Source organism: Martes martes (assembly GCF_963455335.1).
Source record: "Martes martes genome assembly, chromosome: 15".
Taxonomy (NCBI): Eukaryota; Metazoa; Chordata; class Mammalia; order Carnivora; family Mustelidae; genus Martes; species Martes martes.
In genome coordinates this window covers 5,501,349-5,526,179 of record NC_137903.1, presented here as the reverse complement: position 1 = coordinate 5,526,179, position 24,831 = coordinate 5,501,349, and the positions used below count along the sequence as shown (strand labels likewise).

Sequence of the window (24,831 nt, the reverse complement as noted above, 5' to 3'; positions counted from 1 at the left end):
CTTCAGGGTCCTGGCAGCTTCCTCTTCCACAGCTACTTCCGTGTAGCCGGGGGCCCCAGAGGCCGAGGCAGGAGCCGCTGCCTGTTGCCCAGGCCACCCTCCACCCTCCCCAGTTTGGAGCCCTGCCCCCTGGGGCCGGGCCAAGCCCAGAGGCCGGCTTAGGATCCTATGGGGGACTGGTAGGGCAAAGGTCTTGGGGGGGCAGAGGGGGCTGGGCCAGGGCCCCGGGGGCTCCAGCCATGAAGTCTCGGCAAAAGGGAAAGAAGAAGGGCAGCTCGAAGGAGAGGGTGTTCGGGTGTGACTTGCAGGAGCAGCTGCAGCGTTCGGGCCAGGAGGGTAAGGAGGCGGCTCAGGGCAGCTGTGGGGTGGGGGGCACGGAGCGAGGGGCAGAGGCAGCACCCAGGTGCTCGGGGCAGTGGTGTGGGGTCAGCACCCAGGAGCCTGAGGAGCAGGTGCTGCAGGAAACGTGGCTGAGCGGAGAAGGCCCGGGAGCCCCCTTGTGTAACTACCTGGGGATGGGGAGGCTGGGGGGCGGGGAGAGGATGGAGAGATGAGAAACGGAGAGAAACAGGCAAAAGAGAGGTGACGGCGTCACTGCTGGGGACAGAGCAGGAGGCTGAGGGGACGACGAGGTCAGCAGAGGAGTGATGGAAAGGCCAATGGAGGATCCTTGGGACTGAATGGAAGGAGATGGGAGAAGGGCTCTTAGGAGAGTCTGAGGGTGGCGCTGGGGAGGACGGGGGTTTCCTGGTCGGAGGAGAGCGCCCAGGAACGCGATTGGGGGCTCCAGCGCTCGGACCCTCGTGCAGCCTTGCTGGGCTGCCGGTGAGGGTGTGGGCTGGGTCCTCCCACAGTCACCCTGACCCTCCCTGTGCACAGGAGGGACAGGTTCAAAGCAGAGGGCGAGGGGAGAAGCTGCCGAAATGGGGGGACGCTAGTAGGGTAAGAGAGATGCCCTGAGGCTGGTTGGAGGGTAGGGGTACAGGGTGCAAAGGAGTGGGTGTGGGGCTGTCTTTGGGGCCTGTCTACTGTCTCCCTGGGTTCCCTAGAGGGGCTCGGAAGCCAGCAGGAGCAGGGGCAGCCGTGGGCTCAATCTGGCATGGAGCAGCCCCTCCTTAACGTAGCTTCATTTGATTTGAAGTTGACCGCAGGGATCCTGGCTGCCCAGTCCAGCTTGTTTTTGGCACTTCGAGCTCCTCCCAGAGCAGGGCACGTTTCCCTCCCCCCCATCCCACCCCACCCCAATCTGTCATTTCCTCTTTGTCCTCTCTGCTGCTCTGGGCTGTGGCTCCTGTCGGGGAGGGAAGGTGATGGTGGTTCCTAGCTCATTTCCTGCCCTTAGCCCCGCCCCCTTGTCCCCAAACACCTCCTTCCCCTTTTCTCCTCCCCCAGAGGCCCCCATCCCCACCGGCCCCGGTTAAGGGAAACCCCAGGCCCCAGGTGGAATGTTAACATGGCTTCAGCTGCGGAGGCGCTGCCCTGCCCTTCTCTTCCCCTCCCGCAGGGCCCGGCTCATGGACTCCTCTTGAGAACCAGGACTCCTGGCCAAGGGCCACAGGATTCAATGGGGCTGACGTTCTTCCAGTTTTCTGCAAACTCTCCGTTCGGTCTCCTCCTCCCTGTGCTGCACTGCCCTGTGGCCCCTGGCAGCCCAGTGCTGAAACGCAGACCCCCACCCCCCCCACCCCCGATCGTGCATCCCCTCCGGCCTCCGTCTGCATTCCTGGCCGGTGAGGGGCCTGTTCTCTGGAAGGCTTAGACGTCTGGTTCTGGAGAGTTCCGGAGGAGAGAAGCCCGTCCTGCCCCTCCTCAGAACCTTACCTGAGCTCAGGGGTGGCAGGATGTCCAGCACCCTATGCAATAGGGACAGCCTCTCCCCACACCCGGTCCCCCGGCACAGACAGGTGGGAAGTGAGGGGACAGAGCGAGGCTGGCTGCGGCTGTTCCCTTTAACCCGAGACTCCGCACAGAATCCGGGCCACACTTGTGGGGATCTGTGTTCCTGCTCGATTTATCCTCCCTGATTCGCTTAATTTTCCCCACGCTCACCTGCTTGGTCTCCGCGCCCTCTCCCTGCTCCCGGCCCTAGGAAGGTGGGTCACTTCCTTCTCCAAGCCCTACCCGTTCTGAGTTCTTCCCTTTCCCAAACTTTCTCTCTTGGCTGCCTCGTTCAGGTTTTGGATGCTGCCGGTCTCTAAATTCCGGGCCTCTTCCCGGGCCGCACTCCCTGATGTCGCCGTTCCTTGACCGCCTCGCCTCAGCCCTGTCTCCTCCTTTCATCTCCCGTCTCTCCCCTCATCCTCGACCCTTTCCTCTGTGGCTCTGATTCCTTAGGCTCTTGAATACCTTCTTTTTCTTTTTCTTTCCTTTTCTTTTCTTTTTTTTTTTTTTTAGAGGGGTGGGGAGAGGGGCAGAAGGAGAGGGAGAGAGAGAGAGAGACCATTAAGAGGCTCCACGCCCAGCACGGCGCCAGACACCAGGCTCCATCTCAGGACTGGTGCCAAAGGCAGGAGATGCTTAGCCTACTGAGCCACACAGGTGCCCCTTTAAGGGTCTTTTCAGGAGATCCAAAATCCACAGAGAAGGGCACGAGGGGGGAAGATCTGGCTGGGTTGCTGTCCCGTGGAGAGAGCCCAGGCTTTAGGTGGTACTGGGCTATGCGTCAACAGAGCGACGTGGTGGCCGAAAGAGCTGGGATGCCATTAGGAACCTGAGTGTCAAGCAGCAGCCAAGGGAGAAGGGTCCACCCCGTTTCTGCATTCAGGGTTGGGGACCTGAGGGTAGGGCGAGGCTGGCAAATGGGCCCAGGTCCCGGAAGGAGGGATGGGGAGTGAACTATAGCGCTAGGACTGGGGACAAGAGAAAGGAACAGGGCACGAAATTTAACAAAGCCCTCACTCTTGGGGCTGCACCCGTGCCTGGGTGCCTTTTTTTTTTTTTCTTTTCTCTTTCTTTCTTTCTTTCTTTCTTCATTTCCTTCCTTTCTTTCCTCCTTTCCTTTACTTCCTTCCTTTTTTTTCTTCCTTTTCTTTCTTTCCTCTTCTTTTTTTCTTTCTTTTTCCTTCCTTTCCTTTCTTTCTTTCCTTTCTAAGTTTATTTATTTTAGTAATCTTTTTTTAAAAAGATTTTATTTATTTATTTGACAGACAGAGACACAGCGAGAGAGGGAGCACAAGCAGGGGGAGGGGAAGAGGGAGAAGCAGGCTTCCCGCGGAACAGGGAGTCCAATGCGGGGCTCCACCCCAGGATCCTGGGATCATGACCTGAGCTGAATGACCGAGCCACCCAGGTGCCACTGTTTTAGTAATCTTTACCCCCAGTATGGGGCTTGAACTCACAACCCTGAGATGAATGGGCCCGGAATTTAGAGACCGGCAGCTCTTTCTTAAGGATGCTCTCACTCCCAAGGTTGTATGTGTGCGCAGTTGCCACCCGCACAGCCCTAGGATTGGGTGCCTCCTTAAATTCTCCACCCTCGTGCCCATGCCTTCCTTGTCTCACCCAAGTTCCTGGCTCTGGGTGTGGACACCGGCTCATACACGGAGGGTTTACAGTCGTGGTTGATGGGCTCATGGATTACTTCCTTCATTCTCTCTTTCCATCTTACTTAATTACTCAGTTCCACCAAGAACTCGGGCTGGAAGTGTGGGGGTTAGCAAGTGCATGGGATTCAGCTATGTCACAGGGAGGTACACAAAACTGTGGCAAAGTTGTGACCCAAATCCCAAAATTTTATGAAAGGGTAGGATAAAATGACTGAAGGGATTGGGTTGAAGGAGAAACAAGAGGAGGAGGTGAGATCGGAATCCGGAAATGCATATCACGTGATGCTACATGGTTTCTGGATACGGCTCTGAGCTTCCTAGTGATTCAAGTAAAGAGATAAACATCGTCAGGAGTAAGACTCAGAAAACCCAGCAGAAAAAAAAAAAAAAATAGACGGCTGAGGAGAAACAGCTCTGACACTGACACATGAGAGGGTTTTCTCTGGTGAGTCTTAGTTAATTGAACTTAGTCTTTTTCTTAGGGCGATACTCCCTATTTCAATCTGCAAGAGGTGTCACCAAGCCTCGTAGCTGATAGATTACTTTGCTGTGTCGTAAGTAAACTGTTACGGAGCACCTGCCCTGTCCCAGCACTGTGCCCAGTGCTGGGGAGAATGGCACTGTGTGTCAGAGGTGTAGACACAAAAGAAACTGGTGAGAGCAAAGTGTGGTAGGTATTATCACAGAGACGGAAGCAAAGGGTTCAGAATCAGAGGTGATGTTGGAGGTGTGCTTTGAGGGGTCACGGGAGTGGGCCAGTCGAAGACAGAGGGAAGGGTATTTCCAGGCAGGGGAATGACACGAGTTAGGGTACCAAGTCTTGTTCCCGGAGCAGCAAAGAGCTGGATGGGTGGGTTTGTCGGAGGCGTGACGGCTCTCAGGCTGGGATAGCAGCGGGGTCTTGTTGGTGAAGGGTTTAAACATACTGTGCTGAGTTTATACTTCATTCTAGACCCGTGGGGTGAGCAATGAAGACTGGAGTGAAGCAAGGATTTAAGGCAGGGAAGGCTTCAGAAGGAGAAACGTGTGGCCTCGTGAAGATGGGATCTCACCCCGGGTTAGAGAGTCTCCGGCGTCTGAGACACCATGTCAGAAAACATGAGACATCAGATTGGTTACTCAGAGAGGGGACCAAAAAAAAAAAAACAGGTCACAATCAGATCTTGTCCTTAAGGAGCTTACAGTCTAGTAACAGCAGAGGGGGCCCAGGTCGGGAGAGAGAATACAACTTTTTGCACACTTGGATTTGGATGCTGGCCCTAGCTGGGTGGTACTGGGCACTTGTTACTTCTTTGACCCTCAGTTTTCTTATCTGGAAAATGGGGACTAGAATATCTAAGGCTCAGTGCTTGGCACACAGGTGTTTCTCTCCTGAACTGACCTGTCCCAGTTTTGTGTACCTTCCTGTGACAGACCTGATGCCCGCGCGCTTGCTTCTGAGACGGGGTGCTTCACGATAGTCCCTGTCAGCTCTGCCCCTTTGGGGTCAGGACAACGAATGTTCCTTCATCTTATACACAGAGTGTTTAATAAGTGTACTTTCGAGACCTGTCCTGTTACTGCAAGCGTCCTTCCAAACAGATGGCTGCCTCTTGGAAAATTCTGGAAACCAAGTAGTAATTCCAGAGCAAAAATTTCAGTTCCACGAAGGCAGAGCTTTCTAATGGGAATGGGCAGCCTGGAGAGCCAGGGGGCTTCCCCTCCCTTGGGGGGATTTAGGCAGAGGCTCTAGACTCCGTGGGCAGAGAGATCTCAGAGAGATGTGCAGGCGAGAGCTGATGTCCTCTAAGAATCCGTCTGACGAGTTTTTATTCGTGAGCTCTGCCTCCAGGCTCCTCGAACCCCTTCCCTATGTCTCCGTCTCTCAGGTCCCCTGTGGTGTCTGACCTCCCAGACCTGATTTCTCTCTCTCTGCTCCGTCTGTGTCCCCAGTGCCGCAGGTGCTGAAGAGCTGTGCGGAGTTTGTGGAGGAGTACGGAGTGGTGGACGGCATCTACCGCCTCTCGGGGGTGTCTTCCAACATCCAGAAGCTCCGGTGAGTCAGGCAATGAGGGGAGGGCTCTATGGGCCGGGAGGCCAGAGAGCCAGAGGGGCGAGGGGAGCCGGTAGAAAGAAACATGGGTGCTGGGTGCTGTCTAAGGGAGGAGCTCCGGACTCCTCAGGAAAGGCTGAAACCGTGCACCCCCTTTCCCCCCAGGCTGGCGTGCATGTGTCTACACAGACACATATGTCTCCGCTCCCCCGTACAACCACCCAGCTTAAGCATTTGGGGATATAATTCACATACCATAAAACTCACTCTTTAAAAATGTGCAATTCAGTGATTTTTTTTACTACATTGACAAGGTCGCACCGCCATCACCACTATCGAATTCCAGGACATTTCCTCAACCCCAAAAGAAACACCCCAAAGCAGTCACTCCATGTTTCTCCTTTCCCTCAGCCTCTCGAAACCACTAGTCTGCTTTCAATCTCTATGCATGTGTCTTTTCTGCACGTTTCAGATAAATGGAATTGTATAATTGGAAACTTTTGTGTCTGGCTTTTCCCCTTCGCTTGTTTTCGGGTCCGTGCAGATTGTCTCAGTGTTGGTCTTCATCTCTTCGTGTGACGGAGTCACATGTCGTTTGTCTGTCCGTCGGTTGATGAATATTTGGGTGATTCCCACCTCTTGGCTCTTCTGTGGTAGCGAGCGGATGACTTACTTCATATCTTCTTTGGAGAACTTTCTATTCTAATCCCTGGCTCGTTTTTATTTATTTATTTGCTCACTTACTTATTTTTTAAAAGATTTTATTTATTTACTTGGCAGGGAGAGACACAGCGAGAGAGGGAACACAAGCACGGGACGTGGGAGAGGGAGAAGCAGGCTCCCCGCTGAGCAAGGAGCCCCATGCGGGGCTCCATCCCAGGACCCTGGGATCATGACCTGAGCCGAAGGCAGATGCTTAATGACTGAGCCACCCCGGTGCCCCACCTGGCTCATTTTTAAATTGGGTTGTTTCCTTTGACTTGTAAGAATTCTTTATAAATTCTGGATTTTTTTTTAAAGATTTTATTCATTTATGAGAGAGAGAGAGAAAGAGTGAGCAAGAGAGAGAGAGAGCGGAAGCCGGGGGGTGGGGCAGAAGAGAAGGAGAAGCAGATCCCCGCTGAGCAGGGAGCCTGACAAGGGGCTCCGTCCCGGGACCCCTGGATCATGACCTGAGCCAAAGGCGTCTGCCTTTGGCTTAACGACTGAGCCACCCAGGTGCCCCTATATATTCCGCATATTAAACACTTACCAAATCTCCGATTTTCTTCCGTCCTGTGGGTTGTCTTCGCTTTCTTGGTCGTGTCCTCTGACACACAGGAGTTTGTCATTTGGTGTTCAATGTATCTGCTTTTTCTTCGGCTGCTGGTGCTTTTGGTGTCTTATCTAAGAAACTGTTGCCTCTTCCAAGGTTGTGAAGATTTACACTCAATGTTTCCTTCTGAGAGTTACACGCCTCCAACTTTACACGTACCCAGAAACACATGTACATTCATCTCCCCACTTTTCCTGAGTCCTACGTACCCCAACCTTGCTACACAACACCCACAGTTCCATCCCTGACACGTCTCCCTGTTCACACACAGCCCACGTCCCTAGTCCCCCCGCCCCCGTGTGCTATCCATCTACACCCGCTGCCTCATCTACACACGTGCCCCACAGCCTCCTTCCAGGGCCCGTGCACGTGGCCGCCGTGCCAGCGCCCCCCCCCCCCTTGTCCCAGCCCCCACCACTCCTGACCACGCTGCACCTCCCCAGGCAGGAGTTTGAGGCAGAGCGGAAGCCAGACCTGCGCAAAGATGTTTACCTGCAAGACATTCACTGTGTCTCGTCCCTGTGCAAGGCCTATTTCAGAGAGCTGCCGGACCCCCTGCTCACTTACCGCCTCTACGACAAGTTCGCGGTGAGTTGAGAGGCGAGGCAGGGTGGGACACAAGGCGGATGGGGCAACCGCTTGGGAGGCTTTGACCTCCCGAGTGTGTCCAGTGGCAGACGGGGTCCTGTGATGCTGGATGACCGGGACCGCATGAGAACGAAGAGGCCCCTCCCTGCAAATTCCCTCCACGGGTTGGGGGGGTGCAGGGAGGGCTGCTACCTGCGCCCTCCCGTCCCTCTTCCCTTGCCCCTCCCTCCATCAGCCTGCAGAGCACACCCAGAGCACTCCCAGCGCAGGGGTGGGACTCGGGGAAGGCAGAACCCAGGCAGAGAGCAGAGGGCCCTTGGAAATCACTTTAAGAGAACGAGAGCCCTTCTTAGTAGCCCGCCCTTTGTCAGGCCCGCCCCTCCAGGAGCAGATTGTATGTCGAGCCTCTTTTGAGTAAGAAGACACGTGACAGAAATGCTCTCTTGAATTCAGTAACATTTTAAAACTAAGTTGCTTTTTTACTGAACAGAATAGCATTTAGAAATCCAGAACAGCAGCCCACCCCATTCAGCCCGCACAGGCTAGCCTGGGTGGGCGCTTGCCTTCCCGGGCACCTTGGAATAACCCCATAGCCCGGGAGCACCCACAGGGAGGGGTCGCTAAGGGGATCCTGAACCAGAGCCTTCTGACGGGGGTGCTGAGGCAGACCGGCAGGAAGGTGCTCGAGGTCACCAAGCTATTGAGTGGCATAGCCAAGACCCAGCGGCAGGCCTTGTGGGCCCCAAATTCTGAGCTCCGCCTGGTATGTCAGTGTCCTCTGAAGGATCTGGGGTGGGGGATGGGGTGGGGCACAGCACAGCATTGTTTGCAGGAGTCGGGCTCAGCGCTCCCGGGAGTAGGCAGGGGCAGTGCTGGCTCCATGCCTCGTTTCTTGAACCCTTCCTCCCAAGCAGGATGCCGTGGGAGTGCAGCTGGAGCCTGAGCGCTTGGTCAAGATCCTAGAAGTGCTTCGAGAACTCCCTGTCCCCAACTATAGGTGCGTGTGCATCCCCCCACTCCCGGAGTCCCAACCATCCCTATACAGCCCTTGTCTCATCGGCCTCCCGACCTCCATCCCTCCATCCGACCCCTGGCCCTGATGCCTCCTTTCCGCAGGACCCTGGAGTTCCTCATGCGACATCTGGTGCACATGGCCTCATTCAGTGCTCAGACCAACATGCACGCCCGCAACCTGGCCATCGTGTGGGCCCCCAACCTGCTGAGGTGGGCCACGCGGGAGCAGCGGGTGGGATCCGGGCCGAGCCCCCAGAGGTGGCTCCAGGAATGGGCGTAGCTGCGCGGGTGCACTGGAGAGGTCTGCGGGGGTCTCGAGGAGCCCAGGGAGAAACAGGAGGGTTCCGAAGTCCATTGAGTGGGATGGGGTTCACCCACTGGACACAAGGCCTTTGTGTCTTCTTACACTGTATCACTGAGCTTGGGGACTGGAACAGGAAGAGTCCTTGTGGAATGTTTGTTGAGCAAACATCTTCTTACAGTCTCCTGGAGAACCGGCCTGCATATCTGTGTGTGCCAGGCCGACTCTGAGAAGTCCTGAGAGTCATTGTAACAGGGCGCTCCTGTGTGCAAAAGAAGTAGAGATTAATTCTGAGGGGGGTGTCCGAGAGGGCTTCCTGAAGGGAGTGGCACTGAGTCTTGAATCGTGCATGTAGTTGAAGAGGTGGGGAGGAGGTTTAGGGCACGCAGGGGAGAAGGTGTAGGCTATTTTTAGAGAGAATTCGGATGGAGAAGTGTGGCGGGACTGCAGGGGAGTAACTCCATATCGCCACAGGTCCAAGGACATAGAGGCCTCAGGCTTCAACGGGACAGCAGCCTTCATGGAGGTGCGTGTGCAGTCCATCGTGGTGGAGTTCATCCTCACGCACGTGGACCAGCTCTTCGGGGGCGCCTCCCTCTCTGGTCAGTGTACCACCCACCATGCCACCACACTCTGTCTGGGGAGTCATGTCAGGGTGACAGAGGGCCTTAGAGGTCACCTAGTTCGGTCTCCATGTTCTGCACATGAGAGAACTGAGTCACAGAGGGATGTTATTTATGGTCCCGTGGAGAAGATGCTGGGGAGATGATGGTGTGGTCGGTACCTGAGCAGCCCCCTCCTGCCGAGCCTGACCTTCTAAGCACCATCTGGGTTCTCGGGGCTACTGACTGATCGTTCCCACCCCTAACCCACAGAGCCAATGTCCTGGGATCTCCTGCCCCTTGTCCCTGAGGATTCCCCCCCCCCGCCTTTTTTTTTAATGTATTCACTTGAGAGAGAGACAGAGACAGAGACAGAGAGAGCACAAGCAGGGGGAGAGGCAGAAGCAGGCTCCCCGCTGAGCAGAGAGCCTGATGTGGGACTCAATCCCAGAACCTGGAGTTCATGACCCGAGCCGAAAGCAGATGCTGAGCCTACTGAGCCACCGAGGCTCCCCTCTCCCCACCCCACCCTCCCGCTGAGGATTCCCTCTTGAGGAGCTAGACGTGGAGCATCTGCCTCAAAGGCTTCTGAGTATATCCCCAGGCAGCTAGTTAGCTGGTGAGTGGGAGGGGGCCGTGAGGAGCTGGACACCTGAAGCCCTCTCTCATCTCTGTTCTTGGCCGGCCAATTCCTCTTCCTTTCCTAGGTGGAGAGATGGAGAGTGGACGGCGATCACTTCCAGGGGCCCGGGCATCGGGCAGCCCCGATGACCTTATGCCCAGGTCCCTGCCCTGCCATCTGCCTAGCATCCTGCAGGCTGGCGATGGACCCCCACAGATGCGGCCCTACCACACTATCATCGAGCTTGCAGAGCACAAGTAAGGCCTCCTTCCTGGGCCCCCCTCCCCTGCACTGACCACCGACCCCAACCCTAATGTTCTCTCCATTCCCTCCAGGAGAAAGGGATCTTTGAAGGTCAGGAAGTGGAGATCTATCTTCAATTTGGGTCGCTCTGGCCATGAGACCAAACGTAAACTCCTCCGGGGGGCTGAGGACAGAGGTGAGTCTGGAGAGAGGTAGGGGGAGCTCTGCTGAAGGCGTACGAGGCCCTGGCTCTACAAACATCTGTGTCTTGCAGAGGACAAATCCGATAAGGGGACTCTGCGGCCAGCCAAGAGCATGGATTCACTGAGTGCTGCAGCTGGGGCCAGCGATGGTGAGTCTAGGTGTGCCCTTGGGGTGTGTGTGTGTGTGTGTATACGTGCAGGCATAGGCAGGTGAACACCCATGTGCAAGCCCGTCTGAGAATGTGTCGGCCAAGGAATAATAGTATTATGGATGAGCCCATTGTGTGTGCATTCCTGTGTGCTTGTGTGTCTGTACACATGGCCATATGTGCTCACTATTTGCAAAAATACATAATGAGCTCCTGTTATGCACCAGCCAGAGTCCCAGATGCTAGGGTTAATAGTGAGTTTATCATCTGATCAGTGGGTGTGTGCCTCTGAGTGTACAGAGAGGTCCAGGGTGGTGTGTGTTTGTGGAGGTGGGGGGCACTGATGGCCAGTGAGTGTATCTTCGGGGAGGGAAGGGGGTTCCTGAGTAAGTGTAGGCGCCGAGCTGGCTGTGGAACATTCGCAGGAGTGGCCCAGGGAAGCTGGGCCGGGTGCCTTCCAACTGTCCTGGCTCTCAGGCCTGAGAAAGCAGGGGACATTCTCCAGAGCCTTCCCAAGGTGTCCGGGCCGCTCACGGCTGAGGTTACTGCTCTCTTCTCTCTCCTCCGCAGAGCCAGAGGTGCTGGTGGGACCTGGCAGTCCCCGGCCAAGCCCACTGCTGCCGGATAGCTTGGAGAATGATTCTGCAGAGGCAGCAGAAGGTGAACAGGAGCCCGAGGCAGAGGCCCTGGGCGGCACGAATTCTGAGCCTGGCACGCCACGAGCGGGGCGGTCAGCAATCCGTGCCGGGGGCTGTAGCCGTGCAGAGCGCTGTGTTGGGGTGCACATCTCAGACCCCTACAACGTCAACCTCCCACTACACATCACCTCCATCCTCAACGTGCCCCCAAATATCATCTCTAACGTCTCCTTGGCCAGACTCACCCGTGGCCTTGAGTGCCCCGCCCTACAACCCCGGCCAAGTCCTGCCTCTGGCCTTGGGCCTGGCCCTGGCCCTGGCCCCCCAGGTGAGGACTCAGGGATCTCCCAGGACTGGGAGAAGGGGCTAGAACCCTAAGCTGAAGCTCTGGTGCCAGGGATCTGTCCTGGGGATGGCAGAGGCCTCGGGCCCCGGGCTTTGGATGGTCACCTTCAGCTGCCTCCCTGGATGCTGGGTTGGAGGGATCTGGTAATATCATCAGGTTCTGTGGTTCACGGAGAGGGGATCTCTGGCATCCTTCAGGTCACTGATATACCCAAGAAGGGGAGTCTGTGTCAGATATATACAGTAGGGATCACGAAGTACAAGGTAGGGATATATAATAGGTGATGTTATAACAATAATGGTATTAATACTAATAGCTAACATTTACTGAAGGCTTACTATGTTCTGGGTGCTGTGATTAGGACTTTGCAAGCATCGGCTTGTTTCATTCTCTCCTAATCTTGTGACACAGTTATTGTTGCTTGCAGTGGGACAGGGGACCTAGGTGAAGCTACTTGTTGTTCATTTCAGTTGGAGGTGGCAGAGCTGGGATCTTGGACACATCTGAGTCTTATTTTCCTCATATTTAAAATAAGGATAAACACCCTACATTATAGAGCTGTTTTGTGGGGAAAAAACTAGATAAGGCATTGTGAAGGGTACAGTGCGGTGCCTGGCCCCTAGTAGGAGCTCAGCAAGGCAGCTATAAGCCAGGAGTCAGGGATATGGATCTGAGAGGGTCAGCCACATGGGGCATCTAGGCTGGGAGGCTTGGGCCTGTACGCAGTAATGTTAGGAAGATCTGCATTGGAAAGGGTCGAGACTGGTCTTGACCTTTGTGTTCCTGACACTTCCTTTCTTCCAACAGATGAGAAGCTGGAGGCAAGTTCAGGCACAGGTCCCCTGGCTGACAGTGGCCCAGAGGACATGGCCCCTGCCCTGGAGGACTGCCTGTCCCAGGAGGTGCAGGATTCCTTCTCCTTCCTAGAGGACTCAAGCAGCTCAGAGCCCGAGTGGGTGGGGGTGGAGGACGGGGAGGTGGCCCAGGCAGGAGCAGCAGGAGCAGCCTTCTCCCCTGGGGAGGACGACCCTGGGATGGGCTACCTGGAGGAGCTCCTGCGAGTTGGGCCTCAGGTAAGGAGGAGCTGTGCTGGGTTTGAGGGTGGTGAGGAAGCCAGAGGGTGGACAGGGCCACCTGGTCCTGAGCTCCAGTGCTATGTCTACAGGTGGAGGAGTTCTCCGTGGAGCCACCCCTAGATGACCTGTCTCTGGATGAGGCGCAGTTTGTCTTGGCCCCCAGCTGCTGTTCCCCGGACTCTGCTGCCCCCAGGCCTGAAGGAGAAGAGGAAAGTGGGGAGGAAGTCTTCCTGAGTGCCTATGATGACCTAAGTCCCCTTCTGACGCCCAAACACCCAACCTGGGAGGGTCCAGGAAGTCTGGAGGAAGAGACAGCAGGGTGTGGGCCACAGGGGGCTCCAGGGCAGGCTGAGGGAGAAAATGCATGCTGCAAAGTAGGGGAGGCCAAGGAGGCTGAGCCTGAGAACACATGGGCCATCAGGGAGGAGGCTGAGGGGAGTCGGGAGAGTGAGGTGGAGGATGGAGAGGCAGGTGAGGAAGGAGGGAAGGCTGGGGAAAGCCAAGAGATGATGGTCAGTTTGAGAGAAGGGAGTGGGAAAGAGACAGCGGCCAAGGGAGAGGAGTCTAAAAGTCAGCAGGAGGATGAGCGTATGAAGGAAGCTAAGGATGTGGAGGGAACGGAAGGAGAGCAGGGCAAAGACAAGGAGATGGAAAGAAAGACTGAGAGAGAGGAAGAGGCTGAGGAAGGACAGGAAGGCCAGGGACAAGCCAGAAGCGACCCAGAGTGTGGGGTCCAGGAAAACCAAGTTGCTGAGGAGAGCTGGGAAGTTGTACACAAACAAGAGGCAGAAGAAGCCAGAGAGGATGAGGTTAAAGGGCAGGAGGGGCAGAAGGACCAAGAGGCAAGAGAAGACCGAGGAGATGGTGAAAGTGGCAGAAGCCCAGAAGCAGCAGCTGGAGGAGGAGGAGGAGAGGTCAGCATGGACAGGGAGAGTGGGGATGGAGAGTCTGAGAGAGACCAGAGGGCTGGAGGTGACCATTTAGGAAAGGACTCCCCTCCTGAAGGGTCACACGTAGAGTCCCTGGAGGTTGACAGTGCCTCTGTCAGTGCCTCCTCTGAGGCAACCCCACAGCCACCCCAACTAGAGGAGATGGAGCCTGAGGGGCAGCCCAGTCCAGAGGGCTGCAATCTGTGCCCCTGTCCTCTTGGCTCATCTAGCGGTGTGGGCATGCGCCTGGCTTCCTCCCTGGTTCAGGTCCAACAGGTCCGCTCTGTGCCTGTGGTGCCCCCCAAACCACAATTTGCCAAGATGCCTAGTGCAATGTGTAGCAAGATCCATGTGGCACCTGCAAACCCATGCCCAAGGCCTGGTCGGCTCGATGGGACTCCTGGGGAAAGGGCTTGGGGGTCCAGAGCCTCCCGTTCCTCTTGGAGGAATGGAGGCAGTCTTTCTTTTGATGCTGCTGTGGCCCTGGCCCGGGACCGCCAGAGGACTGAGGCTCAGGGAGTTCGGCGGACCCAGACCTGTACTGGGGGTGGGGACTATAGCCTCACCCCCAGAACCTCCCCCTGTAGTATGATCCCTGCCTATTCTCCTCGGCCACTTAGCTGCCTGGAGCTCCCACCTGAAGACACAGAAGGGTCTGGACACCGGAGTCGGCATAGTCTGCCCCCCAGGGAACACCAGCCCCCCGACCCTCTTCTGTCCCCCCAGCGCCGATCATATGCATTTGAAACACAGGCTAACCCTGGGAGAGGTGAGGAACTGTGAGTAGGACCACAGCACTGGGCAAAGAGGGCAGTAGGTTGTCTCCATTCTCGAGGATCCCAGACTAGCTGTCTCTTCTGCAGCCTGAGCAGCTGTAGTGCCCAACACCATAGGCTTTGACCCTCCAGCTTCTCTTCTTGACGGCGGGAAGCACTGCCTCAGTTGGTTTACCTGAGTTTGTCTCAGACACAAAGCACTTATCCCTTAGAATATTCCCAAGAAAGTCACCAAAATCCTGTTACCAGGGAGTGGGGCCTTGGTCAAAGGAAACAAAGAGTAGGCGGAATACTTAAGAGGTTTCTCAAGGTGAAGAATGAAGAGGGAACTCAGCAAAGTGTCTGCCCTCCTCTGAGGCTGTGCACTTCCCTTCATGGAAGCCCAGAGTGGAGGAGGGGAGGAAAGGGCCACGTCAGAGCCTGTCACACATAAACACTTCTGAACTGCCCATCCTGACTCTGCTCTTGGATTCCTCCAGACCCTCCTAGCTCTAGATTAGGAGGACCACGTCAAGGAGCTCGTTGAAGGCCTCGGGCCTCAAAAGCCAGACTGGCCCCCTTTCCAGCATCCCTACTGTCTGCCTCCAGTCCCCTTTAGGCAGAGAGATCTTGTATAGATCTCTCTGGCTTCTCATTTTTCCTTCAGAACAACTTCCTCCTATTTCAGGGAAGGGGAATGGCGTAACTCAGGCCATGGGACTGCTTCTCCAGACAGGCTGGGGCTGTACATTCTGTTCTAGTTAGAAGCAATGTCTCAGAATAAAAGTTGTACTTTTATATGCAAACAGTGTGGAGTCTCATTATGCTCGGTAGAGTCTTAGGTGATAGGGATCGCATTTTCACGTTTGGCAAAACGTCCTTTCGCAGTTGTTTGGGTGCTCTTCCTCTGTCGTTGCCATGGAGACCTGTGGCTAGAAACTAGAGCTAGGTTCATGGTGGCCAGGAAATGAGGAAGAGAAACTTGTATTTACATAATGCTCGTTCTCTAGCAGTACAGGCTGGGTATTCTACAAGCAAAGAAGCTATGCCCTTGATTTTAGTTACTCCACGTAACAATTCCGCAAGGTTGGCACTGGGATCTCCACTTTCTGGATAGGAGACCTGTACAGTGAGGTCAGTTAGGGAGGCTGATTAAGTCCAAGGCTTGCCAGAGATCTCAGCCGTAAGAAGTCAGAGCGGCAGGTTTGAGATCCGAGTGCGTCTGGCTCCAGAGGCTAAACTCTTCTCATCACAGCACACTCCGGATCCATTATGGCTAAGTCTCAACCGAAAAGAATGGGAATCAAGGTCCTTCTCACAGCAACTGAAAGCCTCGCAAAAACTGGGAGCTCTGGGGCTCTTTGGGTAGTAACTGCTGACGCTAGTACAAAAGAGCGTAGGCAGAACCGTCCTCCTCTCCAGTGGCCGCCAAAACAGTGTCCTGATCCAAGATGGCCTCCCAAGTAGCCCTTGTTAAAGATGGCGCCTCCGTCCGACGTCCTTCCCTCGATCGGAGCCAGCCTCGCTCCCTTCTACCACTAAAAACGCCTTGTTCAGCAGGAAGAGGGTAGCACACATTAGTCGCCTTTCTTTCTTGCCGAAAGCGACGAAGTCTTCAATGTCACTCTCCGGGGATCCCAGGAAGTTCCTTCTTCTCCGTCCCGGCGACATCCCCACCCATCCGCATCTTTCCGCCTCATCGGGAGGCAAGGACCGGAAGTGGGGCGGCTCAGAGGCTGAGGCGGCTGGGCGGGTCCAGAGAGATACTTCCGCCCCTCACCAACATGGCCGCAGGCCGGGAGTGCGCATGAGCAGCTGTCCATGGAGAGCTCTCCGAGTCCGGGAGAGGCAGAGCACGGTCAGGGGAGATCCGCGGCGTCGGCGGCCTCGGCCGGTGAGTTCGGGCCCGGACGCGAGTCGGGGGTCCGGAGGCTGGGTGGGCCGGCAGGCCGCGCAGCCTTGATTCCGCTGCCGTTTTCAGGCGGCGGACCTCCCGGGGAGGAAGCCTTTGTTTTGAGGGAGGGGGCCGTGCCCGCTCCTCGCTCGCCCGCCCCGCTTTGTGGGCCGAGCGCCCTCCCCGCCCCCGAGCGCGCGCGTCCCCGCCCTCCTGCGCTGCCAGCCCCCGGCCGGAACCGCGGGCCCGCCGAGCCCCGCGCCCGGTCCTGGCCGCCGAGCGCAGCGCGGGGTCGCGGGGCGAGCGCGGCGGCCGCCCGGGCCCCCCGGGCTCGCGAGCTCGCGGGCTCGCGCCTGCCGGCCGCGGGGCCTGCGGGGAGACGCCGCCCGCGCGGGCACGGCCGGGGCGCCGGGCTTCTTCGGGACTTGGTGATTTTCCCCTTTGTGTCCAGACTTAGCAGGGGCTCTGGCTGGGCCCTCCCGGCCCGAGCGCGCACGCCACAACTTCCCGGCCGCGTTTCCGTGTCGCAGCCCCTAACGCTCAGGAAATGCTTCCGGATGTCCAGCTAAGACTTGAATAAGCGGCCTGACCCGGTTGCTGGGCGTCCTCCGAGGCCGCCCCTGGCTGACAGCTGCGGGCGACAGAGACGCCTCCGGTGCCCTGCGGTCTCTCCCCTCGCCGCCTCCCGCAGTCAGCGCAGAAGCCTGGGAGGGCCGCTTGCTCCGGCGGTTGGAGGATGGACAGGTAGGTGGTACCGCAACGCTGGTGCTACTTCCCCTTAGGGACTGGGATCTTCTGGCAGCGTTACTTCCTCCGGACAGTTTCACTTTCAGTTCTTTTTCTTTTTTCCTTTTTTGTTTTTGTTTTCTGGGTTTTGGTTTTTTGTTTGTTTGTTTGTTTGTTTTGGTCAGCGCTTTCCTTCGATGTGGACTTTCCAGGGCCCATCCGTTGAAGATTTTCCCTAGATAGGAAAGGTTTCGGAGACCTTCTGGGTGGAGACTACACCAAAATCTTAGCGTTCGTGCGGGGATGAATTTGTTCCTTTGTACAGGGTAGCTGTATCTTTCTGGAGGCATCTGTCTCAGCTCATTGTTTTTCCTGCCCTCTTGGCTGGGTGTCAGGGTCCTAAGGCGGGCACCGTGCAAATGAGTTCCTTTTCTATTGTCTCTCCTTCCGAACCTTGAACCTGGAGTTTTTTCCCTTCTTGCTGGGGTTCAGTTGACTTGGAGTTGTCATGGCAACATTTTAGCAGCTGTGTTGTTCTAGGGGAAGGCTTGGTGAAGAAAATAGAAGGGGCTTGCAAATGACACACTTGGACTTTAGGGTGTCTTAACAAATGACATAAATCCAGGCACTCCAAAGCAGGAGCCCAAGGGGCCAACTATGTTCTTTATGGTTCAGGGAGGTTTCCCCTTCCTAGGTGTGAGAACAGAAATTTTTGGGTCCTGTATGCGGCTCAGAAGCTGGAAGCAGCCCCAGCGTCCAGTGACCCTGGTTTTTGATAGTGTGGTGGTCTAAACACGGCGTATCGTGGTAACTTTAGTCATGGTCCATCCAAAAATATGTTGTTCCTCGATCTTTAAGTATAAAGACCATGACTTGAAGCGATAATGGAGGGCTGAGAAACACGGTAGGGTTGCTTTTTCAACCACCATAGCCCACTTCTCAGCATCAGAATGGAGGAAACCGACTGTGCTCTGTAGATTGATTGCATTATGTTCTTGGCTGAGTCTTCCTGGAGCCTAGCTTCTGGAAACAGAGAGACTATTCAGTTTCCTGGACTCAGCTGCAAACTCCCTGATTTCTGTCAGGACTTAGCACTCGGGCCTGTGAGGCAGGAGATTCGAAGACTCCAAAGCAGGACCGGCTCCTCGGATGTGCCGCCTTGCAGAGAGATGAAGGGGTGAGTGAAGCAGAGGTGGGCGCGAGACGGGAGGCCCGGGAGGAGGCAGAATGGCTAAGAGCGCTGGCTCTGGAGTCGGGCAGACCTAGATTCTGATCTCAGCCCCGTCGCTGACCAGCTGCGTGGTCTGGTGTCTCATCCACAGAATGCGGGTAGTGCTGCTTGCCCCGCTGTGCTCTTCTGAGTACTAAATAATAATGCGTGTTAAGGGCTTAGCTCAGTGCTGTGCCCGCAGTAAACACTCAGTAAATACCAGCTGTTGTTATTCTAACCTAACCCGGCGTCTGTTGGGAATGCCATTGAGTCTGGAAGCCGTATGTTACTGGGTCAGTGAACTTTTTCTTCCCTTCTTCCCTCCTTCTTTCGTTTGTCCCGTCACAAACAGGCAGCAGAAAACAGCTGAAGCGGAAGAGGGGACGGTGCAGATTCAGGAGGGTGAGTGGTCGAAACAGACCTGAGCCCAGGAGCCCAGCTTGGCCTCTCCCCATCCCCCATGGGCGCATCTGCCATGCACCCTGGTCCTTCCGAGTGCCGTGCACTCAGGCAGTAAGTCGCAGGCTGCTTCTTTGCTCGTCTAACGCAGGTGCAGTGGCAACTGGGGAGGACCCCACCAGCGTGGCTATTGCCAGCATCCAGTCAGCTGCCACCTTCCCTGACCCCAACGTCAAGTACGTCTTCCGAACTGAGAATGGGGGCCAGGTAAGGGAGGGGGCCAGCTGCCTGCAGGTGTTACTGGGGGTTGGGGTTGAGGGACGTAATGAGCCTGTCAGGGAGGAGACCTGGCTTGGAGGAGGCGGTGACCATGGGGACTCCTGCGGGGTAGGGGGGAGGGGCTGGGAGGAGGAGGTTTGGAGTAGAGGTCCGAGTGGGGTGGAGGCTTGGCCAAAGCCTCTGGGGACGGAAGGGGGAATGGCTGAAGCTTTGTCCCTGAAGCAATCTTATTTCGGGGCTCTGTCCGAGAGAAGCTTTAGGAGAGGCCTGGGGGTCCCCAGCATTGACTCCTGTATTCTCTCTCCCCACTTTCCCGTTTCTCCCTGCTTCTAGGTGATGTACAGGGTGATCCAGGTGTCTGAGGGGCAGCTGGATGGCCAGACTGAGGGGACTGGCGCCATCAGTGGCTATCCTGCCACTCAGTCCATGACCCAGGTACGGGGGGCCTGGGCTGGTGAGGGGACTGGAGCTCCGAGAGGTAAAGCGAAGCCAAACCGGTGAGATAGGGGTGGGGCTGGAGGTGGCGAGGCATCTGGGGCTGCCTTGTCCCAAGGCACCAGGTTTTCCCTTTCTGGATGTTTCTCCCTCCTTCCCCCCAGGGATAGAAGCTTCAGGGTAGCTCATGGGAAGTACCTGACCATCGCTGGACTCCGTTCTGTTGTTCCCCTCTCCAGGCGGTGATCCAGGGTGCATTCACCAGTGATGATGCTGTTGACACAGAGGGGACAGCCGCCGAGACGCACTATACTTATTTCCCCAGCACTGCAGTGGGGGATGGGGCAGGGGGTACCACATCGGGGAGTACAGCAGCTGTTGTTACTACCCAAGGCTCGGAGGCCCTGCTGGGGCAGGCGACCCCTCCCGGCACCGGTGAGCTATGTGAGGGTGCCGACCGGAGGGGCTAGAATCGGGGGTGGGCCTTTCCTGGGACCCCTTAATGCTCACCGAGACCTGGGCAGGCAGTGAGTCTGGGGCTGCCCTTCCAGCAGGAGGAAGGATCCCTCCAGAGGAGGATCCTAGGACCTTGGCCTCAGAGCTTGATGCGGTTCCTAAATCCCACGTCCTGACACAGCCTACCCTCCACCTTCACAGGCCAATTCTTTGTGATGATGTCACCCCAAGAAGTGTTGCAAGGAGGAAGCCAGCGCTCCATTGCCCCCAGGACTCACCCTTATTCCCCGTGAGTAGCCCCCACTCCTTCTCCGTTGCCGTGGTGGTCTCGATCCCTACCAACTCCTGTGTCATTCCTGACCCCGACCTCTAATCTTATTTTTTGTCCTTCCCTTACTCTGGCCACCCTGGGGTTTGTCATCAGGAAGTCAGAAGCTCCCAGGACAACTCGGGATGAGAAACGAAGGGCTCAGCACAATGAAGGTGGGACTAGTTGGTGGGGTTGGGGACAGCCGTGGTGTCTGAGCAGGAGAGCGCAGGTAGCTCGACGGGGCCTGTGGTGAGTTCTCACTGAGTCACCCTGTCCTCCCTTTTGCCCCCCAGTTGAACGCCGCCGCCGAGACAAGATTAACAACTGGATTGTGCAGCTGTCCAAGATCATCCCAGACTGCTCCATGGAGAGCACCAAGTCTGGCCAGGTCATGCAAGGACCCTGGTAGTGGGCGGGATGCCTGATTTCTGTCTCCCGGTGGTGTTTGCAGACATGGTAGCGAGGGCACACGGCAGGAATTCCTGCCGACCTTTCTACAAGGTTCCTGTATCCTTGTGAAACGTTCTGCCACTGTCCTTAGGGGAAAACGAGGTCCAGAGTGTGAGTGCGCCACGGGAAGGTGAACCAGGTAGCACCTGTTTTAATCCTCATTTCGCTTGCCTTTTCTTGCAGAGTAAAGGTGGAATTCTGTCCAAAGCCTGTGACTACATCCAGGAGCTCCGCCAGAGTAACCACCGGTTGTCGGAGGAACTGCAGGGGCTTGACCAGCTGCAGCTGGACAACGACGTGCTTCGCCAGCAGGTCAGACCCCTCCCCAAGTCCATGGCCGGCGAGCTGCTGTGGGACACCTGTCTCTGCTGTCCATAGAGAGGCCTTCATCTTTTTCCCGGTCACTGGCGGGGGTCTGAATCTGGTCGGGGATTTGGCTGGGCCAGGTTTTCTCCTCATTCTCTCCGTGGCCCCCTTTTCCATGTCAGGTGGAAGATCTGAAAAACAAGAACCTGCTGCTCCGAGCTCAGCTGCGGCACCACGGGGTCGAGGTCGTCATCAAGAATGACAGCAATTAACTATGGGGACTTGGGGGGTTTGGGTCCCGCCACCCCTTTCCGAGAACTGCACCTAGTCCAGGAGCAACAGGCTAACCCCGTGCCCCTTTCCTTCACTGCCCGCTTCTGGCGGGGGCTCCGGGGGAGTGGAGACGGCATGGCTTTGAACCCAGGCCCTGAGACAGAGCTGCCTGCGCAGGTGTCCAACACACACGTGGGGGCGCACTGGCAGCCCGGCCCCGCCCACCACACAGCCCCCCACCCCACCCCCGGGGCCCTTGTGCTCCTGCAGATGCATGTGCTGTCCCCGCGCTGGATACCGGACACACACGACGTGGGGGCTCGCCCTGTGCCTGCTGACAGTGCCGGCAGAGGGTCTCGGCCCACAGGCGATTCTCCCGCTTGCCCCAGGACTCGGGCGCTTCCACTTCCCCCAGAGCTCAGCTGTGCACTCGAGGACTCTGGGGATCAGGCTTTAGCCAGAAGCGGGGAACAGGCTGCTTAGCAGCGGCTGCTGCCCCCGGAAGAGAAGGTCGGCCGGCGAGCAGCCGAGGCCTGTGCAGAAGTCTCCGGAGCCAGGGAGAACAACAGACCGGGGCCCGCGTGGGGCCTTCCCCACGTGGGGATGGATTTTCCTTTTCTTTTTCTTTCTTTCCTTTCTTTCTTTTTCTTCTTCTTCTTCTTCTTCTTTTTTTTTTTTTTTTTTAAGATAAAACGTTCAGAGCCACTGTCATCCCTGGTTTTCGTCCTTTTGTGGGTCCCGGGGCGGGTGCGCGGGAGGCGCATTGCGTTTTGCCCTGTAAGGGTTGGGCCAAGGTTAGGGTGGGCTGCTGCTCCCGTGGTCGTTACCCTGATTGCCTGCGCCTGGGCCCGACCAGCGCATCGTTCGCCCCGCCCGCGCGGGGCAATCGCAAAAACGTCCCTGGCCGGCGGGTATCCGCGAACAGGTGCTGCGGGGGCGGGGCGGGGGCGGGGCCTCCGCTTCCGGTTCCGGTCCCGGCTCCGGGAGGGCGGGGGAGATGCTGCGGGCACCGAGGGGGCGGCCTGGGGCCGCATTCCTGTGGCTCGCCGTGGCGGCGCGTGCCATGGCCGGAGGTACCTGCGGGGACAAACCTGGGACCTCGTCCCGACCTACCTGCGGGCCCCCGGGAGGAGGTGCAGCGGCGGGGCGCGGCGCCGGCTGGGGCGCGGGCAGGTGGGGGGGCGCCGCGCCGCCGTGCCGGGCAGCCCGCTCCGCTCAGGGCTCTCGTGCCTCCTTCCTCAGCGCCCACGGTCTCGCTCCCTGAACTGCGTTCGCTCCTGGCCTCGGGCCAGGCCCGGCTCATCGATGTGAGATCCCGGGAGGAGGCGGCAGCGGGGACCATCCCGGGGGCGCTCAACATCCCGGGTATGGGACAGAGGGGGCGCCCGCGCGGGTGGCCTAGAGGCCGTCCAGGAGGGGGCTCCTAGGGCGGCGTGGGAGAATGCACGGTCCCGGGGGGCCCCTGAATTCCTCGTAAGCCCCCCTACCCCAGCTTCCTGGAGAAGGGCTGGTGGGAGGCGAATCCTGGCCGCGGAACTGGCTCCTCCAGTTTGAGCGGGTAAGAGGCGGCGAGGAAGGGGCGGACCCGCTTTTGTCCCTTGACCTCCCCAAGGCTGGGTACCCGCCCGCCGCGTCTCCTCGCTGCTGGGGAGGGGGCTCCCGTTCCGCTGTTTGGCTGCCTTCCCGCGCAGGTGGGCCTGTCTGGTCCTTGAGGTTGGAGGGGAGTGGGAGTGGACCTCCTAGGTCGTTTTGGGGCCTTCTGAAGACTTGCTGGGGCCGCAGGACCCGGTCCTTCCAGGCCGGGTCTGAACGGGATATCGCCCACTGCCGGCTCTCCTTTCTCTCCCCTCGACTCCTCCCAGTATCTGAGCTGGAAAGTGCCCTGCAGATGGAGCCCGCTGCTTTCCAGGCTTTGTACTCCGCCGAGAAGCCGAGGCTGGAAGAGGAGAACCTCATTTTCTTCTGTCAGATGGGCCGGCGGGGCTTGCAGGCCACGCAGCTGGCCCAAGGCCTTGGATACACAGGGTATGGGGAAGGCGTCGGGTGCTGGCTGGACAGGGACTGGGGACGGCCTCCTAGACCAGTCCTTCCTCACCCGCTTTGTCTCCACAGGGCTCGAAACTACGCAGGAGCCTATAGAGAATGGTCCCAGAAAGAAGGTTAGGTAGAAGATGGCTTACTGATGGCCCCCTCTCCCCCACCTCCATGGCCAAAAAGCCTAACCAAGGGTGGGGAAGGGGCAGACTTAGAATGGGCAGCTCCTTAAAGCACTGAGCACGCAAGCGTATCAAATAAAGATAATTTAATAAAAATACTGGAAGCACTGAATTTGTCAGGTGGACGCCAGAGAGTCCTGATCTTGATCTGGACTTCGGTTCAGCCCTGGGTCCTTCTCCATTCATCTGTCCCCCACCCTGCACCCTCCACTCTTTCTATAACAACTCAGTGTGTGTGTTTTAAAGATTTTATTTATTTGAGAGAGAGCGGGAGCCCAGAGAGAGAGGGAGAAGCAGACTCCCCACCGAGCAGGGGGCCTGATGCGGGGCTCGATCCCAGGACCCCGGGATCATGACCTGAGCTGAAGGCAGATGCTTCACTGGACTGGGCCACCCAGGCGCCCCTAGAACAATTGTTTTCAGCCCAGGATACACATCAGAATCACTTGGTACCTAAAAGCAAACAAATAAAAAATAAAAACTGTTTGGGTGCTGTCTGAGATTTGGAATCTTGAGGGTGGGACCTGGGCGGTAGTGGTTTTGTGAGCCTTTGCAGTGAATGTGATGTGCAGTCTGGAGCCCAGCCCACTGCTCTGGAGCTCAGCAGACAGGCCTCCCTCAGCCTTGCTTCCGTGACTGTCCCTTACAAATGGTCTCTGGCTCCTTCTGTGCAAAAATGGCAGAATAGAGTGACAGGGACTATATGTCCTTCAGATCCTAACATTTTTACTCTCTAGTCCTTTCTAGATGCGGTTTGCCTGCCCTTGCCCCAGACCTTCAGGTCTGCAGCCCCAAACTTACCTCCCTGAGAGTTTGTCACTGGCTTGAGGAAACCAAAGGGCGGTGCCCAGCAGTGAGTGACGGAGGTCACTCTTCATGCCCACAGGTTTGTCAAACATTGATTGCAGGTGTGAGGAGGAGGACTCTGGTGCCACCAAAGACAGGCCCCAGTTTCTATCAACGCTGTTCTTTGATCCAACACTAGATTGAACAAAACCGATAGAGTGAGAAAGCTTGCTGACAGACATTCAACACTACGAAGTCAGTGTATAACTTCCCTCGAGCGTGCAGCACAATTCCATGCATATCTTCCCAGACCTTTCATGTATTTTCACATCGGAGCTCTGACTTCCTCAGTTTGGTATTTGAAGCTTTTATTCCTTGAGGTGCTTGGCTGGGTGGGTCTGTAGAGCACGCTGCTCTTGATCTGGGGGTTGTAAGTTTGAGCCCCATGTTGGGTGTAGAGACTACTTGCAAATAAAAAATATAAATGAATAAAATTCTATTCCTTTATTTGTGGAAGAGAAAGTTGGGTTACAGATGTGCCCAATTTTCTGAATTTTCAAGTTTCTGGAGAAATCCCTTTGGACACAGCCTGCATTCCTTGCCTTTCTCTCCCCTTCTGCCTCTTGGGCTGGAGGACCCAGGCCCTCCTCTACGACTTTCACATCACAGCCCACCCTGCACTACCATAAAATCTGCCGTTCCGTCTGGGCTCTCCAGCTTCTCATGGCTCTCC

General features: G+C 56.8%; 3 protein-coding genes across 6 annotated transcripts; all 3 read left to right on the top strand.

The window, feature by feature from the left end:
- Positions 1-215: 215 nt before the first annotated feature.
- ARHGAP30 (Rho GTPase activating protein 30) lies at positions 216-15,155 on the top strand. Its single transcript, XM_080824635.1, has 12 exons — positions 216-336; positions 5,478-5,580; positions 7,336-7,480; positions 8,395-8,477; positions 8,597-8,704; positions 9,270-9,397; positions 10,105-10,276; positions 10,355-10,458; positions 10,537-10,614; positions 11,185-11,580; positions 12,406-12,671; positions 12,764-15,155. Exons 1-12 carry the CDS (start codon positions 240-242, stop codon positions 14,384-14,386), a joined length of 3,303 nt encoding a protein of 1,100 aa, XP_080680761.1. The 5' UTR covers positions 216-239; the 3' UTR covers positions 14,387-15,155.
- A 971-nt stretch (positions 15,156-16,126) lies between these two features.
- Positions 16,127-21,807, top strand: USF1 (upstream transcription factor 1). Of its 4 annotated transcripts, none has more exons than XM_080825108.1 (12): positions 16,127-16,252; positions 16,704-16,996; positions 18,064-18,155; positions 18,541-18,590; positions 18,739-18,854; positions 19,200-19,301; positions 19,541-19,736; positions 19,959-20,046; positions 20,182-20,240; positions 20,361-20,455; positions 20,701-20,829; positions 21,006-21,807. In XM_080825108.1, the coding sequence occupies exons 3-12, from the start codon at positions 18,148-18,150 to the stop codon at positions 21,093-21,095; spliced, it is 933 nt and encodes a 310-aa protein (XP_080681234.1). In that variant the 5' UTR covers positions 16,127-16,252; positions 16,704-16,996; positions 18,064-18,147; the 3' UTR covers positions 21,096-21,807. The 4 variants fall into 4 exon arrangements, with proteins under 4 accessions (XP_080681234.1, XP_080681236.1, XP_080681235.1 ...); XM_080825110.1 differs by having other exon boundaries at positions 16,133-16,252; positions 18,739-18,823; XM_080825109.1 differs by having other exon boundaries at positions 16,151-16,252; positions 16,783-16,996.
- A 260-nt stretch (positions 21,808-22,067) lies between these two features.
- Positions 22,068-24,567, top strand: TSTD1 (thiosulfate sulfurtransferase like domain containing 1). The gene is made up of 6 exons (XM_080824695.1): positions 22,068-22,169; positions 22,339-22,461; positions 22,959-23,121; positions 23,209-23,255; positions 24,050-24,198; positions 24,298-24,567. The coding sequence occupies exons 1-6, from the start codon at positions 22,094-22,096 to the stop codon at positions 24,313-24,315; spliced, it is 576 nt and encodes a 191-aa protein (XP_080680821.1). The 5' UTR covers positions 22,068-22,093; the 3' UTR covers positions 24,316-24,567.
- Positions 24,568-24,831: the final 264 nt, after the last annotated feature.